The following is a 25,799-nucleotide window of genomic DNA, read 5'->3' as shown; positions in this document are numbered from 1 at the left end:
ACAGGATAATGACTAATGCCCCACGTAAAGCAAAACTCTTTCTTATGGACTTGGGAGATTTTGGTGTCTTGGACTGGATTCTCCCAACTCAGATGAGTTTGTTTTCACCAATACTAGAATAACTCACTCAATTACCTTCTCAGGGTAAACTACATCCAAGATTTTGATTCCTTGACTAGAACCTGCTCTGCTGCTAAAACTAACACCAAGGCCTACCCAAATGGCTTGGTACAAATAAACTGGGGGAGGGCTGCATACATTACTTCCCAGATCTCTGGATAGACTTTTTTTGGGGGAGGAGGGCACTGTTCCAATAGTTTCTTAAAATTACGGCAGCAGAACAGAGTGTGAAGCTGGGTGGCAAGGAGCTGCCAACACATCAAGCACTTGCAATGATTCATTAGTCCACACTTTGAGGAGTTGTTCCTGGGTTGGAAACAACAAGAGAAAGAAGGAACGAGACATCCAACCTGCCAGAGCTTGGCTGAGCGCTACCCAGCCCCCAGGTGCCGGCCAAGGGCACGGCAGAGGCAGAGTCACACTCTGTCCTGTTCAGCACCCTGTCTCCAGGGGCAAGGGCACAGGCCCAGCTACTCCCTGTGCTCTGCTCCCCTCCAGCATCCACAGTCACTAACTGAGGGACAGAGCAACCCCAGTCCAGCTGCCCTCTGTCTGGTCTGTCCATGAAACTGCCCCATCTTTTCAAGCCTTCCAGCACAATCTACCTCCACAGCCTCCCAAACAAGCAAATCCATGTGTTAACTACCTGCTTAAGATTATTACTTTCCCTACAAGCCTGTATTATTTAATTTAATGAGTTTACTTTTATTTTAGTCCAGGTAGGTATCTCATGAAATGATGGAAAAGTGGTTTGCATCTTGAAGCCAAATACATCAGCTGGTAGAAGAAAGAATTAACCAAGAGAACAGCCACTGGCAAGGGACCACTTTGATGGTTCAACATTTGTATTCAATCATCATCTAATATCTCTGCCTGTGCATTTTCTTTGAATGAAAACATTACCATAATTTCCTATTTATTGAATTCTAATCTCTGTCTGTTTTTCTTATTGAAGTTTTTTCCAGGCTTCCACCCTTCCCCTTCCCCTGAGAAAGGGTCTTTGAAAAGTTTTTATCAAATGTAATGTGCAATTGAGCCTGCTCCAGCTATTTCCAGATGGCCTCCAGTGTGTTGAAGTTATGCACTCACGATTTTACAATGGAGAAGAAAAAAAATGGAAGCAAGACAGAATTTCCAAAGCAAGAACCTTGCACGTACCTCAGGAATTACAACTCTTCATTTCTTCTAATAAAATCACACAAAATTGGATCCAATTTAGAGATACCAAACTCCCAATGACCTCACTCTTGTCTCCAACCCAAAGAGCTTTTTCATGGAAAGAGGGCCACAGCACATGCAGGTATGCAGACTGCTGGCACACCTTACTGGAATCTCTTGCCTGAAAATCCAGCCATTAACATATGGAAGAACTGGAGCAAGTGCTTCTATTTTTATCATACACCATCTCTTCTGAGTTATAATGTTCTCTGCATTAAAGGTATTTGGCAAAAGACAAAAAAGACAGAAAATTGTGAATTAGGATCAAGAATTACAGCAGAAAGCTTAGTCTGGCCATCAGCATGATGGTACTATTTTCTGTATAGAATCCTCATTCAGGTCTTAGGCTGCACAGTACAAATACTCTCACAAGAGGAGCTCCTGAACAGCATTATCAGGCAGCTCTTACAGGAGGACAGCCTGGAAAATGAGGAGACAAATGTGTTTCCATGCTCCTCCACATCTAAAACCAGAAGCATCAGTAAAGCAAATATTCTGCTTTCATTACAACAGGTTTTGTCACTTCACCACAGGCATTACTTCCTTGGCATGTCACGTCTTACCTGAGACCCTACACCTGCCCAAGGCCCTGCTGCCATCACTCTCTGGGCTGCAACAAAGCACCACAAATACCCCAGGGGACAGGGCTGGGATCCAGAGCCCAGGTTCCTGATTCTCGAGAAGGAAAGCTGGAAGATGGTCACCAACAACACCACATTTCTCCAACAACACCTGCTCAGTGCTTTATCCCACTCACAAAGGAAGATCCTCAGAGGTACCTCCAAGTGTCCCTGCCCCGACCAAGTCCATCAAGAGCTCCCTCCAGGGCAGGACACGGAGCAGGGTTCTGCCAGCAGCAAAGCAGTGGGTGTGCTAGGACTCCATCCCATCACGCTGACAGCTCTGCCTCATTGTTTCCCCCCCAGCCATCTGCTTCTTGTGTCTTATTCTGAGATGGCAGAGCTGCTGTGAAGCAGCCCACCACCTCCCCTCATGCTCACACAGCACCTACCAGCAGCACGGGATGCTGTGTCCCGAGCAGGGACCCAAAGTGTTACAGTAGAATAAGTCATAACACATGGAACTAAAGCTGTTTACAGAACATGGTGTTGTTGGAGCTTCCCAGATATACTGCTGACAAAATAATATCACATTTCATCATAATTTCCCTGATGTGTGTCAGCAGCAGAGGAGCCCTCTTCAGCCAGTGCAGCTGAAAGCACCATTTATCAAAGGTGTAGGTCTATATTCAAAGCTGCTGAGGAGAAACAAGGTTTATATTCTGATTAATTGTTCAGGATGAAAATATGGGCTCTGACATAATGTAATAGCTATTTTGGCACAACTTTTGAGGAGCATGAGTAAGCAGCCTCTCCTAATTGATGTGCAGATCCTGGAGTGGGTAGTAACTGCATAATAGCTTCATGTTGTCTTCTGAAAGTTAACACAGATGTGAACCCTGTCAAACTAGTCCACAGTTACCAGCATCAGCTACTCACGGGAAAGAATTTAACCCCATTTCATCCTTTATCTACACTTTCTGTCTTCATGGAAAATGGATTAACACAGGACAACTTGGTCATCACAGCCTCAGTCAACACAAATGGTTCCAGGCCTCCATGGTGGCAGGAGGACTCCAGCAGTCCATCGAAATCCCTTGGCTAAACAAGTTACCATCCAGCAGCAGAGCAGACAGAGCAGCCAAGTGTGTGGTTAGACAACAGCCAGAGTGTTTTAAGACAGTTCAACTTAGTCTGTAGTCAGAGGGGTTAGTGTTAACCTGCATTACGTGGTATTTGCTGTGAACCAGGACTTTGCACACAGATAACTCCGGCTGTAGAGCTGACAGCAGTAAATTATTACACAGAATTAACTCAACTATGCTTGAGCTGTAAGATGATTAGCTTGGTGAGCTTGTATTTTTGGGTCATGGTTCCTCTGGAGTAAGCATAAAGCTCAAGAAGAGAGCCCTGGCAGGTTAACAGACCACTGGCATATGATTCTTGTTCATTTCAGAAATTCAATATATCAAAAATCAGACACAAAGTCCTCAAACTGGATTCATTGGTAAAGGTGTCATTGGCTGTGTGGTACTTGCCACACATTCTACTGGAATGCTGGTTTTAAGACAGCAAAATTCAACCTAATACAAAGAAACAACCACAGGCCAGCAACCATGCAACTCACACATGACTTCTAACATGTTTTGATAAGGTCAGCAACACAATTTTAAGTTCCATCCAACCCAGGATAACTGCAAGCTGCCACAGCAGTAGGAGTCTGGCCCCAGTCTGGTTTCTCAATCTTCCCTTGGGTTGGGTCTTGTAACTGTGTGGCCATAGCACAAGTCAGTTCTGTCAGCAGATAGAAAACCTTTTATTTTGGAACATGTGTGGTCCCTTCCCACTGAATCAGTGAGATAAACCAATTCTCCTTACAGTCATTCAGCAGCCCAGGACTGAGCAGAGCCATACCTTGCAGAGACCAGGTGGAGCACAAAACCACACCCATGTAGTGCAGAGTCCTTCTGACACGCGTGAGGTGAACTTTTACCCCACATTACTGCCTTGAAATCAACTAGCTAAGTAAGTGATAAGAAGCTATTTTTTACCTTAAATCACTCAAATGATAGCGAAAACAAAGCCTCTGATTTCACATAAGTTAGAGAGGAGATGGTTGGAAAAACACTGAGACTTCTGCATCTTTGCTGCCAGCATTTTCTGAAGTAGCAATGACAAAGAATTGGTAAAAGTGCACTTTCATGTGAGAATGCACATTACAGGGCAAAAGCACGATGGACAGCATTGCTCTGCAAATGTTCATGTTCTGAACTTGATCTGTGACACAGTCTCTGGTTTGCAGACCAGAAAGAGATGTGTGATCAGCATTTTGTGCATGCAGTGTCCAGCATAAAAGGGGAAACCTGTGTTTTATCCTTGCAGTCACCCTAAATTCCTGGGCAGCAGAAACTGGTGCAGTGTTCCAGGCTCTTTGACAGCCTGTACCTTATATCCAAAGGCAAGTCAGCCTGGATGAACCAGTGTGATGCCAGCAGTCCAGCCCTGAAAAACGCAGGACTTACCAGCTGGCACATACTCCACACATGACACATGCAATAAACTGACACTTTCTGAGGAAAATTAAACACATCTGTATGCAGTGCTGGGAGTAGTTAAACAGTCCCCTTGTCAAAGGAGCTGGGGACTTTTCTTTATAACACTAATGGCTGTGCTAGGATGTAAAATACAGACACAACAGCATGGAAAGCTCTACCAGCTACATCACAAAGACCAGGCCAATTTCTGTGGAGCAACTCTGCTGCCTGCAGGTGTAATTCTTTTCCATGTACCACCTTCTATGTCTCTCTCCAACAATAAACTCAGCAGAATATGCTGGAGCTGGGGTTCAAACTTCCATTAGAACAAAAAAGGGGATCTTCATCTTTATACACCTCTCCCAGCCCCTGCAAATGCCTCACACCTTTTGGTGGTTGTACAGTCACAGCCATCCCACATCCAGATTTCAGAAAAAGCTGTACAATAAAACCTCAGTGCAACAAAACCTCAGTGTGCAATGTGACAAATACCAGCTCCACTACTAACTCCCAATTTAATTCAGAACATCCCTTAATCTTGCAAGTGCAGAGGCAAGACTGTGCCTTTAACACACTTCTCATTAAGAACTCAGCTACCTGTAAACTGTATATAATCAAATTTCTGCACTACCCTGTTTCGGTTTCTCATTACTGCATATCTTTCATGTTTTAATTCACATGACATTAGATTTGCTGCTCTAAATGAGCACCTTCTGAACTCCAGAATAAAATGGAGGTTAATTACTAAACCAGATTTTTAAGTGAGAGTAAAACTCTATTAATGCCTAAAGCAATGCTAAACTTGACAACTTAATTGAAGTTAAGCATTGCAGAGTTAAACTGCCCCAACAGCTTTACTCAAGCTGCAGCTCACACATTAAGACCTCCCAGGATCCCACATTTTACACAGATGACAGGGGACAGGACTCCTGACCCTGAATCTTGCATTTGCAGTGAGCCACTCAAGTGGCACTTCATGATGCATTTGTAAGCAGATGTCCAGACCTCTCCCCCATCTGCTTCTCACCTGCCTTGTCCACACCACTGAGCCTTGGGATAAACATGGGGAGACAATTTAAAGCAATGGGTAAAAGAGTTCTCACTTCATGAATTACAGGTAGATGCAAAAACTGCTATGAAGATCTACCAACACTCAGCATTCACATGGTATTAATTCTGTCACCAAAGCACTGAGCAGCTAACCATGCCCTAAGTATCCTGACTTAGACAGGTATTGCTGCTCACTGTTAACCATCCACAGACACTCTAATCCACACAAGAGAAGCCCAAAAGGATTGCATAAATAATAGTCCTCATCTAAAATCATGAAGGATCACTGAAGGACCACTGAACCTACAGGGTCCCAGGTTCCTTTGGAGCTTCTAGATGGCATTAAGAAATCTTATCTCTTCCCCAAAAAATGCTGCTTTGGGAGATCACCTGTAACCTTCTGCTTATTTCTCAACAGTTATTGGAAATGCAAAATGAACGAAGTGGAACAGTAAACATGGCTTATTTTCTATATTTGATGTTTTGCTGTTGCCAGTCAACTGCAATTATCCAAACATGTCAGAGCTGGGGAAAACACAGAAATGAAGGCAGCCTCAGAAAACACAGACTGGAGATTGAACATGGTCCCCTTGATGGCTAATAGCAAGTAAACCAAGTGAGACTGCTACAGCAGGACATAGCACTGTATTCTTGCTTGTCATTCACAGTGTCATTGAAAATTTTTATTTAATTGCTACACTTCATTTTATCCTGGAGGACATCTCTGAAATAAACTTTTCCAGTAATTCCAATATTTATTTTTTTTATGCTAAGGAACATATTCTTTAAAATCTCCAGTTTATTGGCCCTTGAAGCTGCCAAAAACCATCTGCATGAAACTGAAGCATGGTCCTATAGAGTCAAGGCAAGATCAGTCCCAGCTAAAGATTAGATGCTCAATTCCATGTGGTATGTATTAAACATAGCTTGGCCTAAGTGCATTGTATGCTGTCCTGATGAACAGAAACAGCTACAGGTTACAGAAAGCCACTTTGTGCACAGCTCACCAAGGAACCGATTCTAGAATTATCCCAGAGCAAGAAACGGCCGAAGTTCATGTTTACTATTTTGGAAGTAATTTCAACTTCAGTGTATGAATTCATAGCAGACAAGTCAGTGCTGGTGCATCAAAGAACAGGAATATTTTAGTCAACAGCCTGGTGGAATTATTATACATGTTAAAGAGTCCAGATAACATCGCGAGCGATGAGCATCTGTCAAGTGCTCTGCACAAACAACACCAAGGCACAGTTCTGCAGCACTGGACATCACCTCTGCTCTGAGGCTGAACTGCTCATTAAATGCAAGGTTATGTTGTAGGGTGCTTTGCATCCATCCACAATGGGCAATGGCAGAGCTAAAAACTAAACTGTGTCAAACAGGGCTGAATCAAGATGAGGAAGAAAACTCGTCAGCCCTTGAGCCATGACTGAAGGATGCAGAAGTTTTGCTCACCAGGTTTTAAGCTTGACCTGTACAATCCACTGTTTTTAGGGCAAAATCCAATAGTTTAGATAAGAAATGCAGCTCCTTGTTTTACTTCAAAAAGCAAACCTGAGGGAGTGCAGCTTGGGGAGATGTGCAGCCTCCTGCATAGTCCATCTTATGTGCACTGAGACAAAGAACTCAGGAAACAGTTTATGTACAACTCAAAAAATAACCCAAAACACAAAAAAAAGTTCCACACTTTTTTCACTGTGAGGGTCATCAGTACTGGAAGAAGTCATCCAGAGAAGCTGTGAAGTCTCTGTCTTTGGAGATACTCAAAATCCAGCATGACATGGCTCTGAGCAGTGGAGCTGGACAAGATGATCTGCAGAGGCGTCACCTCAGTGACTGAGAGTCTGTCCAGCCACTGGGAAAAGCTTCAGACTATTGAAAACAACTGTATTCCAAACTTGCAGATCCTGTCCCTGTGACACCCAGCATCAGATCTGACAACATTGTGGATGGCTTTGAGAAGAACTCAGTTTTGGATCCAGAAAATTGTGGTCATTTTGAGCTCCTTTTCCAGGGAAGCCACACGAGCCCTCCCTGTCACAGCAGGCAAACACACATGTGGGGGCTGGGGGAACTGTTCTGTGATATAAGCATGTGCAGATCTAAATACTCATCTCAAACATTATCATCAGGACATCAAAAACTAAATGGGCAGTTAAGTCTTTCAGGGAAAAAAAAAAAAGAAAGAAAATAAAAACCAGCTGATACTTATCATCCTCTGCTAAACAGATTGTATACCAAAATTCAGTTAATTCTGCATCTCATGTTGAAAAGATTATGAATTTATCTTTTTCTAGTGTGATTTTTCACTTTTCTAAGTAGTATTTCAGTGAAAGTGGAACATATTAAAATCACAGTGTCAGGCTGGAAAGTACATCAGATTTAGGATCTTGCCATATGCTGAACACTCTTCTCCCAATCCAACAACATGGATCTGAGCTCAAACCATGAGCTGAAGCACAAATAGTTCTGAGCAGCACAGCTCGCATGCTTCAGGCTTGGTGGATCTCTCCTGTGTTTGTTACAGGCCTGGGGCTGCAACAAGATGAAACCTACCAGTACAAAACCATCTGAATTATTTAGGATTCTGAAATAAAGACTACACAGAAGTGTTGTGTTGAACAAAGGTCTGATTGAGGCAGATCTTTAAACATATGCTTAACTTCAGCTGGCATTTAAGTCTGATTTCTTTCAAAGAAGGCTCATCCTGAACACTGGATGCTTTCTTAGCTTGCAGCTCCCACTATGCCAAGGATTTAAAGTAAATTTAGGGGGGAGGACAGTCTATGCAGGCATTTGCTCAGGAAGAATGCTTTTGGGAGACACTATACATCATTTTAATATTTCAATTGCTTCTAAAACCTCAAACAAGCCCAAATTGTTTCTAAAATTCCAGCACATCAGACACCTCCCTGAAGTTTCATTCAAATTCTCATCTTTTTCTAACAAGATGCCAGGAAACAGAAAAGAGCCTGTTCCCAAAAATTTCGATAAAATTCAGTTAAATTATCCAGATGGTTTTCATTCCACAGAAAATACTAAACCAGCAGTCTGCAAAGCATAGCGTTTTCTAAATACACAAAATAAAGAGAAAACAATGCACAAGTGGAAAGTGCAAATGCTGAGCCCATTATATTTTTGTTCCAGCAGAAATGCAGCACAATCAATACAATCTTGCAGTTCTAAAGGACCCAGCTTTCTGCTGCCAGGGGTGCTCTGCAGCTGTAAGCACTACCAAATAAACTGCACGCAGTTCAACCACTTAATTTTTCCTGTGATACATGCAGAAAGAAGGAACTGCATTCCCACCCACTTAACCTCCAAAACCCAGCATTCCCCACAGCACAAAAAGCCAAAGAGCACCTGCTGAACAACCTATGTACTTTGAATGACTCTGCAAGCAGCCAAATTTAGCAAATTTGCTATTTTCTCCAAAGCACAGCCTGATTCTGCAGCTCTTAAATACAGGGAAAACTGTCTTACATTAAATAGTGATTACAGATTTAGAATTTCAAGAGCTGTGAAAGTCCTTGCCACAGAAAATAAACCCACTGAGAAGGGATGAGGAGAGATACTGCAATTTTCTGTGCTGTGCTATTTAATAAATCTCAATGCAAAGGAATTCAATTACAGATAGGGAAACAAGCATCTCTATAATTACACAACACCTGAAATCATTCAAATCCACCACTGGCAGAATCAAAAAAACTGATCAGCAAGAGATGAGCCACGAAAAAATACCTCTCTGCAGTCAGAGATGGATATTCATCCCTTTTACATGGCATCTAACTAAAATGTTTCATAGCAACGGGGCAGGAGCTATCCCAGAGCAGGGGATGGGACTCGTTATCACACAAAGCAGCACCATCCTGCTAAGTACACCCCAGAATCGAGAGGAGAAAACAGGCCAGTGAGCAAACTCAGTACTTAAACTGAGTTTCTCACACAGGAAGAAATCCCTGAAGTATTTTTCTTCAGATCATTAGCATGTTTTCTCATGCAGGGCTGCTGGCTGGGCTCACCCGCAGCCCTGCAGCACAGCGACAGCGCAGCGATGCTCCCGCACGCCTTGGGGAGAGCAGGACCCTGCCAGCTGCCCTCTGTGCCTCCCTAAAACAGCTCCTCAGGCTGCCAGGAAAAGCTCTGAGGATGGAAATGGTGGGATCAGCAGCTGAGAAAGCCACCATCAGGTGTCCCTGGCTGAAGCTCACTGCAAGAGCCACCTTTTCTCAGCAGCTTCCTTTCACGGAGCTGGTGCCCAGCGTGCCTCTCAGCACAGCAGAGCAGCCTTCAGGAACACAAAATCACTGGACCTGTTTCTCTGCAGGTCTGTTTATAGTGGTGCTGCAAGGCAAAAAGCCAAATGGTCCCCAGTTCCAAAGAGCAAGTGCCTGAAGATCCCACCTGAGAACCAAGAACACATGCCCCAGACTGGGGCAAGAGACTACTGCAGGCACAGACAGGGAAACTTTGCCTTATGGACATCTTTGCACCCCAGCACAACTCTTACAAGCACCTTCATTAGAAAGACTAAGTGAGGGATAATTATGACTCCTCCACAAAGGAGGACTGCTTTGGAAAGACAGCAATTATTGCCTGCTCAGAGGGATCTCTCCCAGAAAGCAGGAGGCTGCTGCAAAGGTAGGGTGGCCAATTCCTTGGGAAATACCAAAAAAGCTGCAAGGAAGACCTCCCTCCCCAGCTCTGAAAATGTCCAGCAGCAGCAGCAGGCCCCTTCCAGCCAACCCTGGTTTTGTTGTAGGTTTTGTTTCCAGCACCTTTGAGAGCCTCCTAACAGGCAGACCCATTTCACACTTTTCTACATTACTGGACACACTTGAAAAACACAAAGTCTTTGCTGGCCCACGGCATCTTCAGGGCTAACAGCCCCTACAGCTTTGTACAGTATCAAAAGTTGCGTTAGCTGGGAACCAAATTATCACTTGCACAGTAGTTTTGCAATTAGATTGAAACTGTAAATTGTGCAACCAGCTAAATTAAAAAACAAGTTTGTGATACAGACATAATCTTAATTCAGCTCCTGCCTTACTCACCTTACTCCTTTGTAACTTGTTTCTACACAGATTCAAGCTCCTTTTGCTGTACCACAAATGACTTCACATTCCTAAAAAATTAAGCACTCCTAAGAACTAACGTATGTTTGTCGTCACTCTTAATATCCACCTTTGCCTGAAGCTGCTTCACCAACACACAGCACTCTGAGAGGCCTTTTGGGCATCAAAGTCCACACCACCCTTCAACTTCCTTACCTTCCTGCAACATTTCAGAACTCCTTCCCTTCATCCAACTCTCTCTGCCCCATACATCACCACTCTTACATTGAGCAGGTCCCCATATGTCATGCTGTGACCTCAAGTATAGAAATTTGGACAGCTACCTTTTAGATGGAGCTGAAAACCATCTAATTCCTGAGCACATCTTGCTTCTTGATAGAGCTGTTCCACTTTGTACCAGTAACTATTTTCTGGAGCAAAGTCAGAACATCCAATGCAAATATTCTCTCCCTTGTGTTACACCAAGTCACTCCTGCCCCTACCAGGCTCAAACAACACTATACAATGCAAAATGGAGTAGCTTCTGCAAAAAAAAAAAAAAAAAAAAAAGACACCTCACAAAGTCCATGGTTTATGTTTGGGCACTCCCAAGGACAGTGGGCACTTAAAATCCTGTGTCTTGAGTCACAGTCAGGACTGGAACTCAAAACTTCTATGTGCTGAGTGGACAAAGCTGGGGCAGGGGGATGTCACACTACCTGCTCTTCCTCATTTCTGTCAGAGCACACCTGCCCTGGGCACGTCACTCCAAGGAGGGTTTAGCAACAGCTCCCCTGGACCCGACACCCAACTCAGCTCAGCAGCACCAGCAGCCTCTCACAGCCTGCCTGGCCAGCTCAGGCATTCCCCAGCTCCAGGCCAGTGCTCACCAGCTCACTTTGAAGCCACCCTGAGTTCTTTGAGGAACCCAGACACCCACCTTGTGGGGTTTTTTTTAAATTCCACTAGGCAGCAGAAGGCATAGAAATGAGATGATGCAAGGCTAAGCCAGAGCTCCCCTAATGAACACAGCCCCGAGTGTCCCACAGGATGTGACAGGTGGAGGGGCAGGCCAGCCCAGCCAAGATGAGGTCACGAAATGAGCACTTTGCACAGCACACTACTCATCTTAAATTCCAAACTCATTATGCACAAGCCTAACAAACAAAGGAGCAGCTTAGCAGATTTACAATGTACCTTCTCCAAGGGTGGAATAATTATTTATCTGATAGCAACCTTCGTGATACAACAGCAATAAATAAATAAATGATCCCAGCAACTCTTGTGAACCGTGCCTGTGGCTTCACTGGACAGACTGACAGCTGTAATGTGCATTTAGCTAGCTGAGCTTGGGCAGAGTTGTGACTATTTGCTACAAATAAAATAAAGCTTGCTGGATTGAGCAGAAACCCAAACACAGTAGTTAATGGCATCCAAGGGACACACTGCAAGAGACCCACAGGCCCCTGAACTCCTTCCAGCTTCCAATGGAACAGCCCCTAATTTTTTTTTCCCTTTGCTTTTCTCTAAGATCATTCCCTCCTGCATGTGTACACATGTCAATTCCATTCTGATTTCACTCTCTCAGGTTGCAACTTTTATCCAGACTGAAGTTCCCAAACATTATAGAAAGGGTTTGTATTCCTAATTTGGCTTTACAGATGCGTATTACCACGCAGCAACACATCCAGAAAAAGCATTTCCAAAGTCATACTTTATACAAGCTTTCTCCTTTATTTAGATAAAAACCCAAAGAATTCTGAAAGGAAATAGTACATGTGCACAAAACATGCTCAGCTAAGCTCTCCCACTCAGATCCTTTTCCACTTCTATGGCATTATTCCGACCTCCCAGTTTGAAGCCCCAGAACCACATGTTCCCCTTGCCCATATTCCCAATTTCTCACCATCTGACAGCTTCCTAAGTCTGCTCCCATCTTCTCACCCTGAAACAGTACCTCCAGCCCAAGTTTTCTAGCTGGCTGCTTCTCTTCCAGGAAGGATCACAGCAGTTCCTGTTTTATGTGTTTATATGTTACAACAGGACAGCTGGCAGTAAGATTAGTAACAAATCATGGATTGCTCCAGTCTCCATCCTACAAAGCATCCGTCACTTGGGACATTCTGGTTGTTCCCACTTCTTGTTACTTTTCTCCCACCTCCAGACCCCAATTCCCCTGCCCTACTTGGTTCCTCCATTCCTCCAGCAGTTTGGGTTGTCACATATTTGCAAAGAAAAGAGACACCATCTCAGCATTTGGGTTACAGGCAAGCTTTAACAATATACTATGTTATCATCATGCTGTTTTAAACACATTAAAACTGGCAAGACTCCATCACCTAAATATCTCAGAGATTATCAACATCTTTCCAGGAACCCAAAATACCAATATTCACCCGGATTTTCTCAGAATTCACCCCAAATAAATTCTTTAATGTAACAGTAGGCCAAACCAGGCACGTAATCCTTGCACACAGAGATTGCTTTTGTAGTTTTAAACAGACACAGACGTCCTTCCAACTCTCCAAAACTTCAGTGCTCTCTTCAGAAGCAGCCTCACAGGGTGGTCTGAGATGACCAGACCCCCAACATGCTCACCCTGGCTACACCAGCCCAAACAGCAGCTTCAGGTGGGTTTATGCCCATTTTCTGCCACAAGAGCAGCACAAAGGAAGGTGCAACGTACCTGTGAATTTAGATCAGTATTTTTTGGGGAGCAGTTGAAGAGGATGAATCCAAGTCTTCCCAGAGGTGGCAGCTGCAGCATCGTCCCCAAAGCAACTGTTTCCCTGAGTTGTAATATCCCTATGAAATACCAACTGCAGGACTGGGCTCCAGCCACCTGACACTGGACCTGAGGTGCTCTAGAGTAAGAGAAGAAGGGTCTGAAAAAAAGGCAATTGTTTGTTCTTGATGCTCATTTCTGCATGGAACACAGAATCCATAAACCCCACATCTGCAAATGTATGTCTGCCTGCATTGTAAAGGAATAATCTTCATGGGAACTGATTTAAAAAAAAACTTGTTTACGGTTAGAGGCTGCTAATTACAACATTAAAATACTAGCCCGAACCCCACATTACACTTGCATTCTGTTTTACATAGCAGTACACGTAACAATCATCACAGCAAGCTGCTCTGTTGGGTCATGCTGGAAGAAGTAATTATATATCACAGCAACACAATTTTGCCCTTCAACCTGCCAGTCCAGTCCATGCAGCAGCTGCGAGCAGCAGGTCAGGGTGGGGGGAGTCTGCAGAGTATTTCTACATAATCACTTACCACTGAAGGAAAAAAGCTAAAAACCACCAGCCTCTGGCTTGCATGCTTGGCAGAAAGCTGCTAACACAAACATTACAGCAGGCCTTGCAGCAGGGATGTTACCAGAAAAAGTGAGCTCCATCCAAGGGCACTGTTAGCGTTGAAGTATTAGCTGAGAGTTGTAGTGCAAGCCCTCACTGGTAATTGTCACCTTTTTTGTGCTTGTACCAGTGATACCCACACTATCCTCTTTCACCTGGACACTACTGTGGCCTCTCTGAAACACCTATTCTCAGGTGAAGCCCACAGGCAGCAGTGACTAAAGCCTATGCAAGTCACAAGCTGAATTTCTGGGCAAAGACACTGAGACAGAGCCTTTCAAAAGGCACCCAAAACTGTTTGTGCCCACCCACAGAAAGCAGAGCCTTGGGCTGCCTAACACTGAAAACTGCACTTAACTTCTGCTTCAGATGGACTGGAGAACAGGATGACCTCTTCCAAGACTTTGGCTCCAGTGAACCTGACTATTTCAATCTTGACACTCAAAACAGCATCAGGTTTTTCACAGCTGTTGCAGATAAAGCAGTGGCATAGTTATATTGTGAATATGCAATAAAATTCATTTTCCTGCGCTGTTTTTTTTTTTCACCAGTATGAAATGAAGTGTAAAACTACACACAAGCCATTAGTTGTGCTGTTACTGTTTAACTAGAGATTATAAAAAATAAATCATCACATTTCTTGTATAATATGATAGTGATGCAACAGTTAACTGTCCAGCAAAATCTGCCATGCCAGGCTGCTTAATCATGTTGTCTTTGTTCCAGCAAAAAATTATATTAAAAGACAGTTAATTTTTCTAAGCAAAAATGTTACAGCCTGTGCATCTCAAAAACTTTTTAAATCCAAAATAGAACGAGACAGACAATAATGGCCAAGAGCCTGACCAGCTTAATGGAAGTTGGACTCTCATTTTGTTCCCAACACTGAAACAGCAGATTGTTCACAGAACACAATTAACAGCCAACACACAATTTCAATTTTTTTTTTAGCAGAAAAGTAAACAGAAAATTACTCCTTCTGTTTCATTTTCCAAGTCTTAAAGCATGTTGCTTTTAAAAGCAAACACAGGAACAGGACAGCATCGTTAAGTGTCAGAACAGGTTTCTCCTGTACCCTCATTTTTAAGCAGCTGTACTGATTTTTTCCCAATCAACTTTTAATCAGAGAACATGTTTAAGAGGCTGAATTTGCTTGCAAAATAGATCTGCAAATCTGCAAATCTCTTCTGCTCTCACTTCCAGTTTTCTTCTAGATCCTGACCAGGCTGTACAGCAGGAATTAGTCATGCTGCCTACCACCGTGCTGGGAAGGACTCTGATACATTGCCCTAAGTGCCAAATAAAAACATACACAGTGCACAAGAGGCTCTGCAATTACTTGTTAATGACAGTGGACAGATTCACAGCAGCCTCACAAATTCTACACCAGAAGCTTGTGAAATGACCTCCACTCTAGGTGGGGAAATGAGCAGTACCAGGGGCAGCCCAGCTCTCCATCAGCAGGGCTGCACAGGCTTATTTTCAGCCTTTTAAGAGACAGAATATATTGATTCAAATGATCACCTGGAATCTGCAAACCAACAGCAGCCAGCTAGGGAAGTTTCCAGCTCACCAGAAAAGTACGGGTTTATTTCAAGCAGAATGCATATGTACTTGTACACAACTAATGCAGCCAGCAGTTTGATAAATAAAAAGCAAACACATGTGCTTGCTAAAAGATGCACAGTCAGTGCAGCCAGCTCAGCCTCAAAATATCTGTGCCCCCTCTGATCAGCTTGGCAGCCACACAAAACCCTCCCGAGGAAAGCAGGCCAGGGAAGCAAAAAGGTGACGCTCAATAGTTCGTATCAAAGCAAATGCTGAACTGAATTTCATGGGCTATTTCTGTTTCCTTGCTAAATAGCAAAGGCCTACTGCAAATAACAGAGTGAGAGTTTTGCAGGAGAGAAAAGGTCACCCAGGATCTCTCACCATGGCAAATGCTGTGCTACAGACAGGGAGCAGCACCGGCTCCCTGTGTAAAGGAATATACGGAAATACCATTTATTGTCTCCACATGTTTATACCACAGACACTCCAACAGCAGCCTTTCCTTTTAAGCCTGTTTTCAAAAAGAAAAAAGTACAAAAAGCTGTGGTGAGGGTTTCCTTCCCAGTGCAGCAAATTTGAGGTGCAGAATAAACATGGAATTATTGACTCAGTCACAAAAATGTTACCGGAGAGATTTCAGAGACATACTTCTGGCTTAGCTCTACTCCCACTGACGTCGGTTCAGACTTTAACCACTGATTTCAGGCAGTGCTGGCCTACGTAGCACTTCCAGCTCAGCTATTATTACCTTTTAGTTTAAAATATGTAATGTTCCTCTGTAACAGACGGAAAAATATTTCAGGAACTTTTTAAATCTGTTCCTCCAAGATACATTTTGATTTTTTTTTAATCACACTGAGACACGGTTCCTGGATGCAAGAACATGTGACCTGTTCTAAATAAAGGATATTTTCCACTTCTTGCACAACTGGAACAGATATAAGCAGTAGCTTGAACAAACTGCATTGCAGAACCCAACCAGAATATAAAACACTTGAACAAGATCCATAAATAGCAGTAATATGAAAAGACTACCTCCAATAAGGCACAAACTCAATGTTAAGCCTAATGTAATCAAGTTCAAATTCAATCACGCTGCAAAGTTCATTTACAAAATTAAATTTGATCATCTGCAGGCTAAGGCACTAGGGCACTTCAGAAGAGTCCTCTTTGGCTCCAGAGTAAGCACACATCTAAAAAACATGTGTCTATATGGTGAAATTAATATTTTCTCAACAATCACTGTGTATTAAAAGGGAAGCTTTAACTAAATGAAAGCTTCAACACTGAGCAGTTAAGAGGAAAAAAGCAAAAAAGGAATGCTTTACAGAGGATTCTAACTGGAGAGAGATGAGGCACCAGCTGATATGAGTAAAATACTGAAGGTTTGCACAAAGGAAAAGGTTTTTGGACAGCAGGAATGAAGAGAATTTTATAAAGACATCACTGTTTTAATAATGACAAACTCTACATCCCAATGTTATTGCTCATAAAACAAAAATAAGCCTCCTAAGAAACTATCATGCAAATTAAATCCATTTCCTAATATTTTCTTCCACTAAAAATACTTCAGTAACTGCATCATTCAGGTGCTTTTTAACCAGTCTGAAAATATAGCCAACAGAAAAGGGCACAAATAGCAGTAATTTATCTGCAGGTTTTATTAAGAGCACAGCAGTAAATTACAACAGCTGACAATAATTTGCTGGTGCTTGCCATGTCACACAGACCATCCAAATGGAAACACATTGCAGACAGCAAAAAACTACGGAGAAAATCAACTTTATATAGAAAATTTTGCTGTACTTGCCACATGTGGGTTGGTTTAGAGTGCCCTGTGCAATGGCAAGCTGTACAGCCTTTACCTCCAGATACCAGTTCGACAGCCAAAACATTGCCAAATGATTTAAAGTGTCCACATTCAAGATGTAACTCAATCCTCCAGTGCCCTGCTGACTGCGTGCAGACACGTCAGGACCTGTGTTTACTTTTAGTAATAAAATTCCATCGATTTCACTGTACACTGCTTGTACCAGGAAACAAATCTTATTTGCTTGTTCATTACATAAACACATACATATTTAAGTGTATGTACTTGTAGATTAAAACTATTATACTTTGTGAATATGGCAGGAGAGGAATAAAATATGAATATGAGGGGGAAAAAAATGGATCTCGTTGTCTTGCTGGGTAGCCTGAAAGCCCATTTTCCTCCCACAGAGAAAAGTGACTTTGGAGAAACCAAAGCAACTGAAACATCATCTCAGTTTTCAAAGCCATTTGACCATGGCAAATTCCAGAGATCCCATGAATGTAGGTATTACTTTGCCCAAGGATCCAACTTCTCATGAGTCGGGAGGGTTTGGGAAGTATGGGTTTGACTGATCCATCTCAGCCCCACGTATCCTCTCCACCCCCTGTGATTAAAGCTTTTGCTGGGCTTACATTTTAACTTGGCCTCTAGCATTCAATTGTGGCTTGGCCTAAGTTAGTACAGTATTTACTGCAAAAAGCTTTTATTATTGGACCCCTTGCGGCTTTGGATTGCAGACTTGAATTATGAAACAGGGATGGAGTAACTGTGAGGGCACACTGGAGAGGAGAAATCTTTAACTGGATGTCACATATTGGAAAACAAGCAGTCTGGGAGGAAGCAAATAGGAGAGTTTTACTGAGAGAAGGATGGCAGTATCAGCAGGGCTGAGTTAAAATGGACAACAAAACTGTTTCTTCTTGGTTCGGAGCACTGACATTCTTACCTATTTCTGAGCAGGATGAAATTTTCTCTGTACTCACAATTTCAGCTGCTATGAGTAAGCCAAGATGCTTCTCAACTCTTATGGTTAAAAAGATCAGAGAAAGCCCTGAATGTTGCTAGGAAATCAGCAGTTCTCACCAGGGAAAAGAGCAGATTGCTGTTTAGACTCAGCTCCTCACATCAGCTCTGGTTTGCCTGCTCCCCAGGCACCCTTCCAGAGCCAGGCTGTGGAGAGGGTAAGAAAGCAATTCCCATGGCCACAGTCCCACAACTACACCACTCTGACCTGCTGCTACTCCACTCACTGCTATGCAATTACTCCTGATTTACATCCACAAGAGAAAGCAGCAGGGTGATGCTGATACCCTCGATAATCATCAGTCAGACTGGTTCCAGGCCTGAGCAAAGCTGAAGGCCTACAGAAGTCCTCTGAGATATGATCATGAAACAAACAGGTTTGGGAGCAACTTCTGCCTCCTGTTATCGTCAAGTTTTATCAGCCTGGCTCCAGGGACAGGTTTATATGGACCTGGCAGGGCCCCTGACTCCTTTGCATCTTCATCTCCCACAGTACCAGGAAGACAGCTGAGACTCTCCCTCGAGGTACGAGCAGTACGTGAGCTGGGCAGGCTCCACACTGAGGTTAACATGACAGCTCACTATCTGCCAGAAAAACCATGGATTGTTATTCCACCCTCGGGGCTGCCTCTTCTCACACACATGGCTACATGTGGAGGGACACGAGGCAGGCTGGGACGAGCTGGTCACTGCTCTAAATGCTGGAAGCATCAGGGCAGACGTTGGCCTGAGGCACCACCAGGGTGTCAGGATGACAGACCCCTTTAAACCCAAAGGGTGGGCAGTGCTGTCTCTGCAGGAGTATCAGGTAAGGATGAACTGGGGAAACTCACTCCAGGCAAGTTTGAAGTGACAACATTTAGAAGACAGTAAAATACTCCAGTGTTTCATTAGAGAGTTTATTCACTCCTCCCCGAGAGAGGTGAACAATGCAAGGCTGCATTTGGTCCCAAAGCACCAAGTCACAGGAAGGAAAAGCAGTTGCAGCATCTGTGCAATGTCAAATGCAGACCTGCCACCTAAGCTCCAGTGCAGACCTGCTATCCATGCTCACACCAGGAAAGCACAGACAAACTGCTGACTACAGAGAGGACAGCCACAAAGGGACAACTCCTGCACACCAGTTAGGACACACAGCTGGTACAAACAGGGCTACTGGGCCACAGCACAGCACTCACAACTGCTGCACTCCACTGGCAACACAAGCACTAAACCCGAAGCCCTGTGCACCTCTCAGCTTGCCTTCATCGCAGCTGGAACCCATCAGTGCTGGTGAACCCCATCTGCTCTGCACATTAGCCTGGCTCTCAGATAATTATCTGGGTAATGGCAATTTCCCTGCATAACCTTAGGGAGCAAAGGAGTTCTGGCAACTTCAGTTTGGTTGGATGGCCTGTCAGGCTGCACATCACCATCACTCCCTGCACCATTTCTGAGCCAGACCGGGGGTACAGTGTGAGGCAGGGCTATTGTGAAGACAGGCCACAGGAGGTGGCCCCACATCTGTCAGCCCTTGTCACAGCAACAAAATTTTTAACACCTTTTACTACAAACCTTCAGTGTTTCTGAAACATTCAGAAAATGATCAAAAAGTCATTTATTTACTCTGACGTTCGTCTGACAGGCTGTATAATCCAGACTCATTCTAGCGCTTCTTTTTTTAACATTTACATTCTTGTTTATTTTTCCACTACACACAGAGGTACGAAGAGCAGCGTTCAAAACTAAAATGTGAATATAGAGACAGGCTAACAACAGACCTGATTACAAACATGATACGCTTGCAGCAATGACCTTATATTCAGCAGAGTGCTGCTAAGGAGAGTGTTGAGGTGAAATGGACGGTTCCTTGAATGAAAAAACAGAGGGAGAAACGTGCCATAGCTGACAAGGAGGATGCTCAAGGCGCGGGAGAGCACTGACTTTCTTCTTCCAGCAGCAGGACGGACAACGGGTCGCTAAGAGCCCTCAAGGGAGGGAAACACACACAGACCGCCTTATTTCCCTTTACAGAGCGTATCTACGCGATGCAGCCGCTCCAGATAAGCAAACAGAATCTATTTCAGGGAAGAACCACTCTAGGAAGAAAGTGACCTACCTACCAAAAGTTTTCAGTCCCCAAGCAAGTCACAAACCCGCTGAGGCTCAAAAAAGAAAAACAAACACACGCAAAAATAAACCAAACAAACAACCAAAAGCCAAACAATCCAGAACAACCTTAGGCGCTACAAGATCTTGCAGCTACCAGACCCTCGGCAGCTCCGCGCTCGGACGGGCTCTCGGCCGCGGCGCTCAGCGGGGCAGGCGCGGCCCCGGCCTCGCCCCCGCTCCCGGTGGGGCTGCCCCGGCTGACAGCCGGGCCCGCACGGCCAACAATGCCCTTTACATAACGCGGGCCCGGCCCGCCCTCCGCCAACAACGCCGCTATTATGGCACGGAGCGCTCGGCGGCCGCCCCGCTGCGCAGCGCCGGCCGGGGGATGCTCCGCGCCCGCACCCGCCCGGGTCCCGCGCCCCACCTGCTCTTGAGGGGCTGGCTCTTCAGCTCGTAGTACGTCTTGGGCTCCTCGTGGAACTCCTCGCCCACCTCGAAGTCCGGCACGATCCCCGACTCCGCCTGCATCGTCGCCGCGGCCGCTGCGAGAGGGAGAGACGGGAGGTTACGGCTGCGGCGCCGAGCGAGCCCCGCCGTGCCGCCCGCCCCGCTCCGCGCCGCTGGCTCGGCTCACACACAGCGCCGCCCGCCCCGCCTGGGACTTGTAGTCCGCCCCGGGGCCGGCCCGGCCGCCTCCGCCCGCCGCGCACTACAAGTCCCGCCGCGCCGCGCCGGGAGGGCAGGGCCGGGCCGGGCCGCCGCTGTCAGCCGGAGCGCGGGGCCGCCCGCCCGCCCCGTCCATCCCGCCCCATTGCCAGCCCATTGCCAGCCCGCTGCCATTCCCAGCCCGGCCCGGCCGTGCGCGCCACCTGCCGCCCCCTCCCTGCGCCGCCCCGCCCGCGCCGTGACGTCACGCGGCTCTGACGCCACAGGTGCCGCGCGTGACGTCACGCTGCCCGCAGCGGCCGCGGCCGGGCCTTGGGCCTCCGCAAAGCGCTGCGGGTGTCCCTAAAACCGCGGGATCGTTTGGGCTGGAGAGGACCTTGAAGCACATCTCCTTCACCCCTGCCATGGCCAGGGACACCTTCCACTGTCCCAGGGTGCTCCAAGCCCCTGGAGCCCTCCCAGGCCAACCTGGCCTTGGGCACTGCCAGGGATGCGGCAGCCACAGCTGCTCTGTGCCAGCGCCTCCCCCCCATGAGGGAATAGTGTCCTCCTCATACACAATCTAAGCTGCTCTCTCTCAGTTTGAATTCATTCTCCCTCGTCCTGTCACTACAGGCTTGTAAAAAGTCCCTTTCTGTCTTTTTGTGGGCTCCCTTCAGCTACTGGGACCAGCACAAAGGGCTCTTCCCTTGGGAACATCTGTGTCCAGCTGCAAACAGCATTCCTGCACTGCTGCAGACCAGGAATTAGCCCTGACAGGGGTTCAGTTAGAACCCAGGAGTCCAAACCCAGTGATGGGTTTGAATGCCCACAGCAGAGATCATCAAGTGGTGACAGAGCGTGGGACATTTACTGTAACTTACTTTGATGGGTACAAAAGCAATGAGCATTTGCATGCCAGAACTTTGCACTTCTCCAATTAAGTTCCCAGCACTAGAATTGACAGCTCTAAGTGGCTTCCTTTAAACTTTATCTGCTTTCATTAAGAGTCCAAAGCTCATCAACATGGCAAAGAAAGGTTCAGTAAAATGGAACCTTTGAAGCCAGCTGGGCTTCTAAGGAAATCAGCAGTTATGCTGGCAAATCAGCTATTTCCAGCAGAAATGTTTTAATGCCATCTCACCTTCCAGTTTGGTTCCTGGCACTTTTGGGACACTAAGAGCAGATAATCTCAGAACATGGGGGTGGGAAGAGCCTCTGCCCCCAACCAGTGTACCCACACAGGTGCCAGTCCCAGGGAGAGCCAGGGAGGGTGGCAAGGAGGTCTCAGCACAGGAGGATTTGGGTGGTGTCAGGGATCAGAGATGTCCTGTGCCTGCTCAGCCCCTGTGAGTGATGGTGTTGGTCCTTCCTGGGGTTCAAAGACCCTGGAGGTGGAGGGTCCCATTTAGAACTTGTTAAATGTTCCTGTTTGGCCTTGCTTGTTTTCTTCAGTTTGGGGGTTGGTGCTGCAGGAAGATGGATTTCAGGAATGGGGCTCTGTCCCTGTGCTCACAAGGGCCCTTCTACCAGCACTGACTGACTCAGGACATCTCTAATCTCCCCCTACAACACAGAGGGCAAGAAACCTTCCCCAGCTCTGTCCTGTCCCCTTACCTGCTGTGACATTAGGATGGCAGGGACCACCCTCAGTACAGAAATTCCATAGAGAATTTCATCTATGGCATTTTCCCAGAGCTTTTGCCTCACTTAATGAAGTCATAGCACAACTCAGAGGCCTGGGACATTTGAGGATGCTGTTGATAATTGATGCCTAAAAATTGTGGTGCCATCATATCACAGCTAAAATCACACCACTCCTGTTGTGCCAGTGGAACACCAGTGACTCTAACACACCAGATAAACCAGAAAAAGTGTCTTTTCCACACATCCTTTTCCTCCCTCACAACTGCCAAAGCTGCTCAGTGCCGCACCAGGGACTGCTCACACCTGGGCAGCCAGGACTCCTGCTCATTTCAGGCAATGTGAGGCTTTAATAAAATAAACCCAAGAATTTTAGCTTGCTTCAGAAATTTAAGTCTCAGATTATTATGCAGCTGCCAAACTCCAAGCAATAACTTAATAGCAAGTGTAATTACTTTAATGAATCAGATGCAACAAATTGGATAATGCCCTGAAGAATGTTCTTTTGAGCCCACATTGGCAGATGGCTGGGATGGCTCGACAGAGGAGTAGGCTTGCTAACAGTGCTTTGGGGATAAAAAAAAAAAAGGCAACCAACAAACAATTAAAAACAACTTAGAATAAACCCATTGCTAGCTACATTTACAGCCTGAGCCTCTGTGGGTTAGGGGGTGTTGCTGAGGAGCTGTGTTTTCACAAGTGAGGAATCACTCCATGATTTGATAAAGGCAGTAAACAGCAGGACTCATCTCTTTGCAATGATTTTGCTTCTATTTTTCCAGGTGTAAAAATGAGATATTCTCTTCTGCTGTTCAAAATGTACAGCTTATGAGCCTTCAGCTCTGCTTTAATTATAGCACTAGTTCTAAAGAGCAAAGATCTCTTATGCAAATACATATCCCAGGCAATGCTGCTTCACTTGAGTTACCACAGCTTCAGCAGGAGAAAGGAATCTGGTTTACTTCTCATCAGACCATGAATCTTTTGTTTCTGTCTTGCAGTCTCTGTGCAATGTAAAGTTTTATCTGGTGTTCAGATCAAGGCAATTTCTCATTGCACCTGGGCTAGCTGGGACCTTGACACTGCTTTGCTGAGTCATACAAAGCGTTCTATTCATAATAGAAGTCATCTGTGTTTATAATATCATTTTAGAGTTCATCTTTCAGGGTGAAAGAACAATACTTCCACTGTACCTAAGCAGTATACTAATTCATAAGCATGGCCCAAAAAAAAAAAAGGCACTTAAAAATGAATCTTATTATGCCAATATTGCAATTAAATTGCTATAAAGAAAATTAAATTAACCCCAAAATACATATCAGGTAAAATTTAAGATTGACTATTGTGTTGCTGCAGGGTTCAGATTTCTACAGTTACTCTCTATAGCTGGAGTTCTGTACAGCTCTGTTGATTGCTTTCCAGTTATGAATGTCAGACTACTTTAGGGAGGTGAGCAAGAACAATTATCTAGTTTAGCAGTGAGAAACAAAACATGGAAAGGTCATTTGTCAAACATCAAATCAGTGGCAGAACATGAACTTCAATCTAGTGTTCACATGATGGGCATAACCCTACAAAGACTCTTACTAGGAAGTATATCTGTAGAATTGTCACTCCAAAAAGGACACTGGGCTAAAAGGAAGTCCCAAACGCTCTCTAGGAGGTGAACTCAGGTCTCATAAGGAATAGCCTTGTATTCAGATTTAGGGCTCACAGGGAATGCTCAGCTGGATTTTTCTATTGCTTGAAAGCAAATCCTTGCTAAGTCCTTTCCAGAGTTGGAAATTAACCCAGCAATAAAGGCAGCCTCAGTGTTTATGTGACACTTCTGTCTCATTTTTCACCCAAACTAACTCAATTCCCTCAAAAGCCATGAGCACTTGTGTCTGGGCTCCCCAGTGCCATGTAGACACTGGTCAGGGGTCTGATTTTGCTATGATGGGTCTGATTTTGCTAGAGCCATTAAAATGTGTTCAGCTTATTGGACAAATTCTCCTTTTCTGAGTGGATTCTCATCAAGACTGAGAAAGCAGCACAAAGGTTCAGGAGACTGAAGGACTTTGGTTGTGCAGCTCCTGAGAAAGATGTATCAGGAGACACAGCGCTCCCTCATTCTGAACCAATATTTCCTGTGATTTCAGCAATACTTTTCAGATACCATGGGGTACAAAATTTAATGTGCAGCAAGCACATTGAGCAGAGCTGCTGCTTTCCCCCCCATTACTCTTCGCAATTCCCTTATTTGTAACATCCTCACTTCTAATTCTCATAATTTGTATTTTTCTTCTTATTCTGGCCTACAAGTACCATTTAAAATGATTCTCCCATCAGTAATGTTACTCCAATCACAGTCTGGGGATCTCTAGTTGACAGCAGGGAGCAACAACATAGATTGATATCTCTATAAGTAGGCAAAAAATTGACACACAACTCAGCAGAGTTTCCAGTTTGCAAGAATTCCCCCGCACCAACTATTTGTGCATTCATGTGAAGAGGAAAGGAAGCAGTCAATGCTGCTATTCAAAATAAAAAATAAACAGACATGTGATTTAATGTTGAAGAAAGTTCCCAGACTTTTGCATTCATACTCGGCATTGTACACTGTGAAATTCGTGAAGAGAATGCAATTTACCCCTGCAGACTAAAAGACAAGAAGTTGTTATCGTTCTTTATCTCCCTACAAGGAAGAAGACTTGGTAAAAGCTTTCAGTATTGAGTATGAAAGAAAGGGGGCATTTAAGAGAGAGCTTCCAGTAGCCATGGAGAGATTCTGTAGAGTCTCACAGGAACATCCCTGTCCCATTTCTTTGCTCCACCAAGCACATATAATGCCAGTTAAAATCTCCCATCTCCAATATCTCTTTTCTTGTCCCAGTTCCTTTTTCTCCAGCCACACTGGGGACCCCCAGCCTGTCACCAGTCTCTTTCTTTCCCCAGCTGCCATCCCATCTCTTTGCCCAGGCAAGACACATCTTCCCTCTTTTGGACTTCAGCTCCCTCCACCTCCCAGTGATACCCATGCACTTTTATTTAATCACAGCTTCTGACTACCCTGAGTGCTGTTTGAGCCTTTTCTCCAAGAAGGTGCAGTTTTCACCCTTTCTGCTTTCAAATCAAGGGTTTCCTTTTCC

The 25,799-nt window shown here is 44.9% G+C and overlaps 1 protein-coding gene across 4 annotated transcripts in view; it reads right to left on the bottom strand.

Annotated features, from left to right (window-relative positions):
- MITF (melanocyte inducing transcription factor) overlaps nucleotides 1–21,233 on the bottom strand; it is a 99,854-nt gene extending 78,621 nt beyond the window's left edge. For 2 of the 4 annotated variants that reach the window (XM_054639879.2, XM_077184524.1), the window contains exons 1-2: nucleotides 21,018–21,233; nucleotides 20,804–20,921 (exon numbers count right to left, since the gene is read on the bottom strand). In XM_054639879.2, coding sequence (XP_054495854.2) covers nucleotides 20,804–20,921; nucleotides 21,018–21,219 — 320 coding nt within the window. In that variant the 5' untranslated portion in view covers nucleotides 21,220–21,233. Of the gene's footprint in view, nucleotides 1–13,222; nucleotides 13,401–20,803 lie in introns of all 4 variants that reach the window. The other 2 variants (XM_077184525.1, XM_054639878.2) reach the window with 2 other exon arrangements.
- Nucleotides 21,234–25,799: the final 4,566 nt, after the last annotated feature.

Source organism: Agelaius phoeniceus, chromosome 11 (assembly GCF_051311805.1).
Source record: "Agelaius phoeniceus isolate bAgePho1 chromosome 11, bAgePho1.hap1, whole genome shotgun sequence".
NCBI classification, from domain to species: Eukaryota; Metazoa; Chordata; class Aves; order Passeriformes; family Icteridae; genus Agelaius; species Agelaius phoeniceus.
Note: the sequence above shows the minus strand (reverse complement) of the source record. Positions and strands in the feature narration are given on the sequence as shown.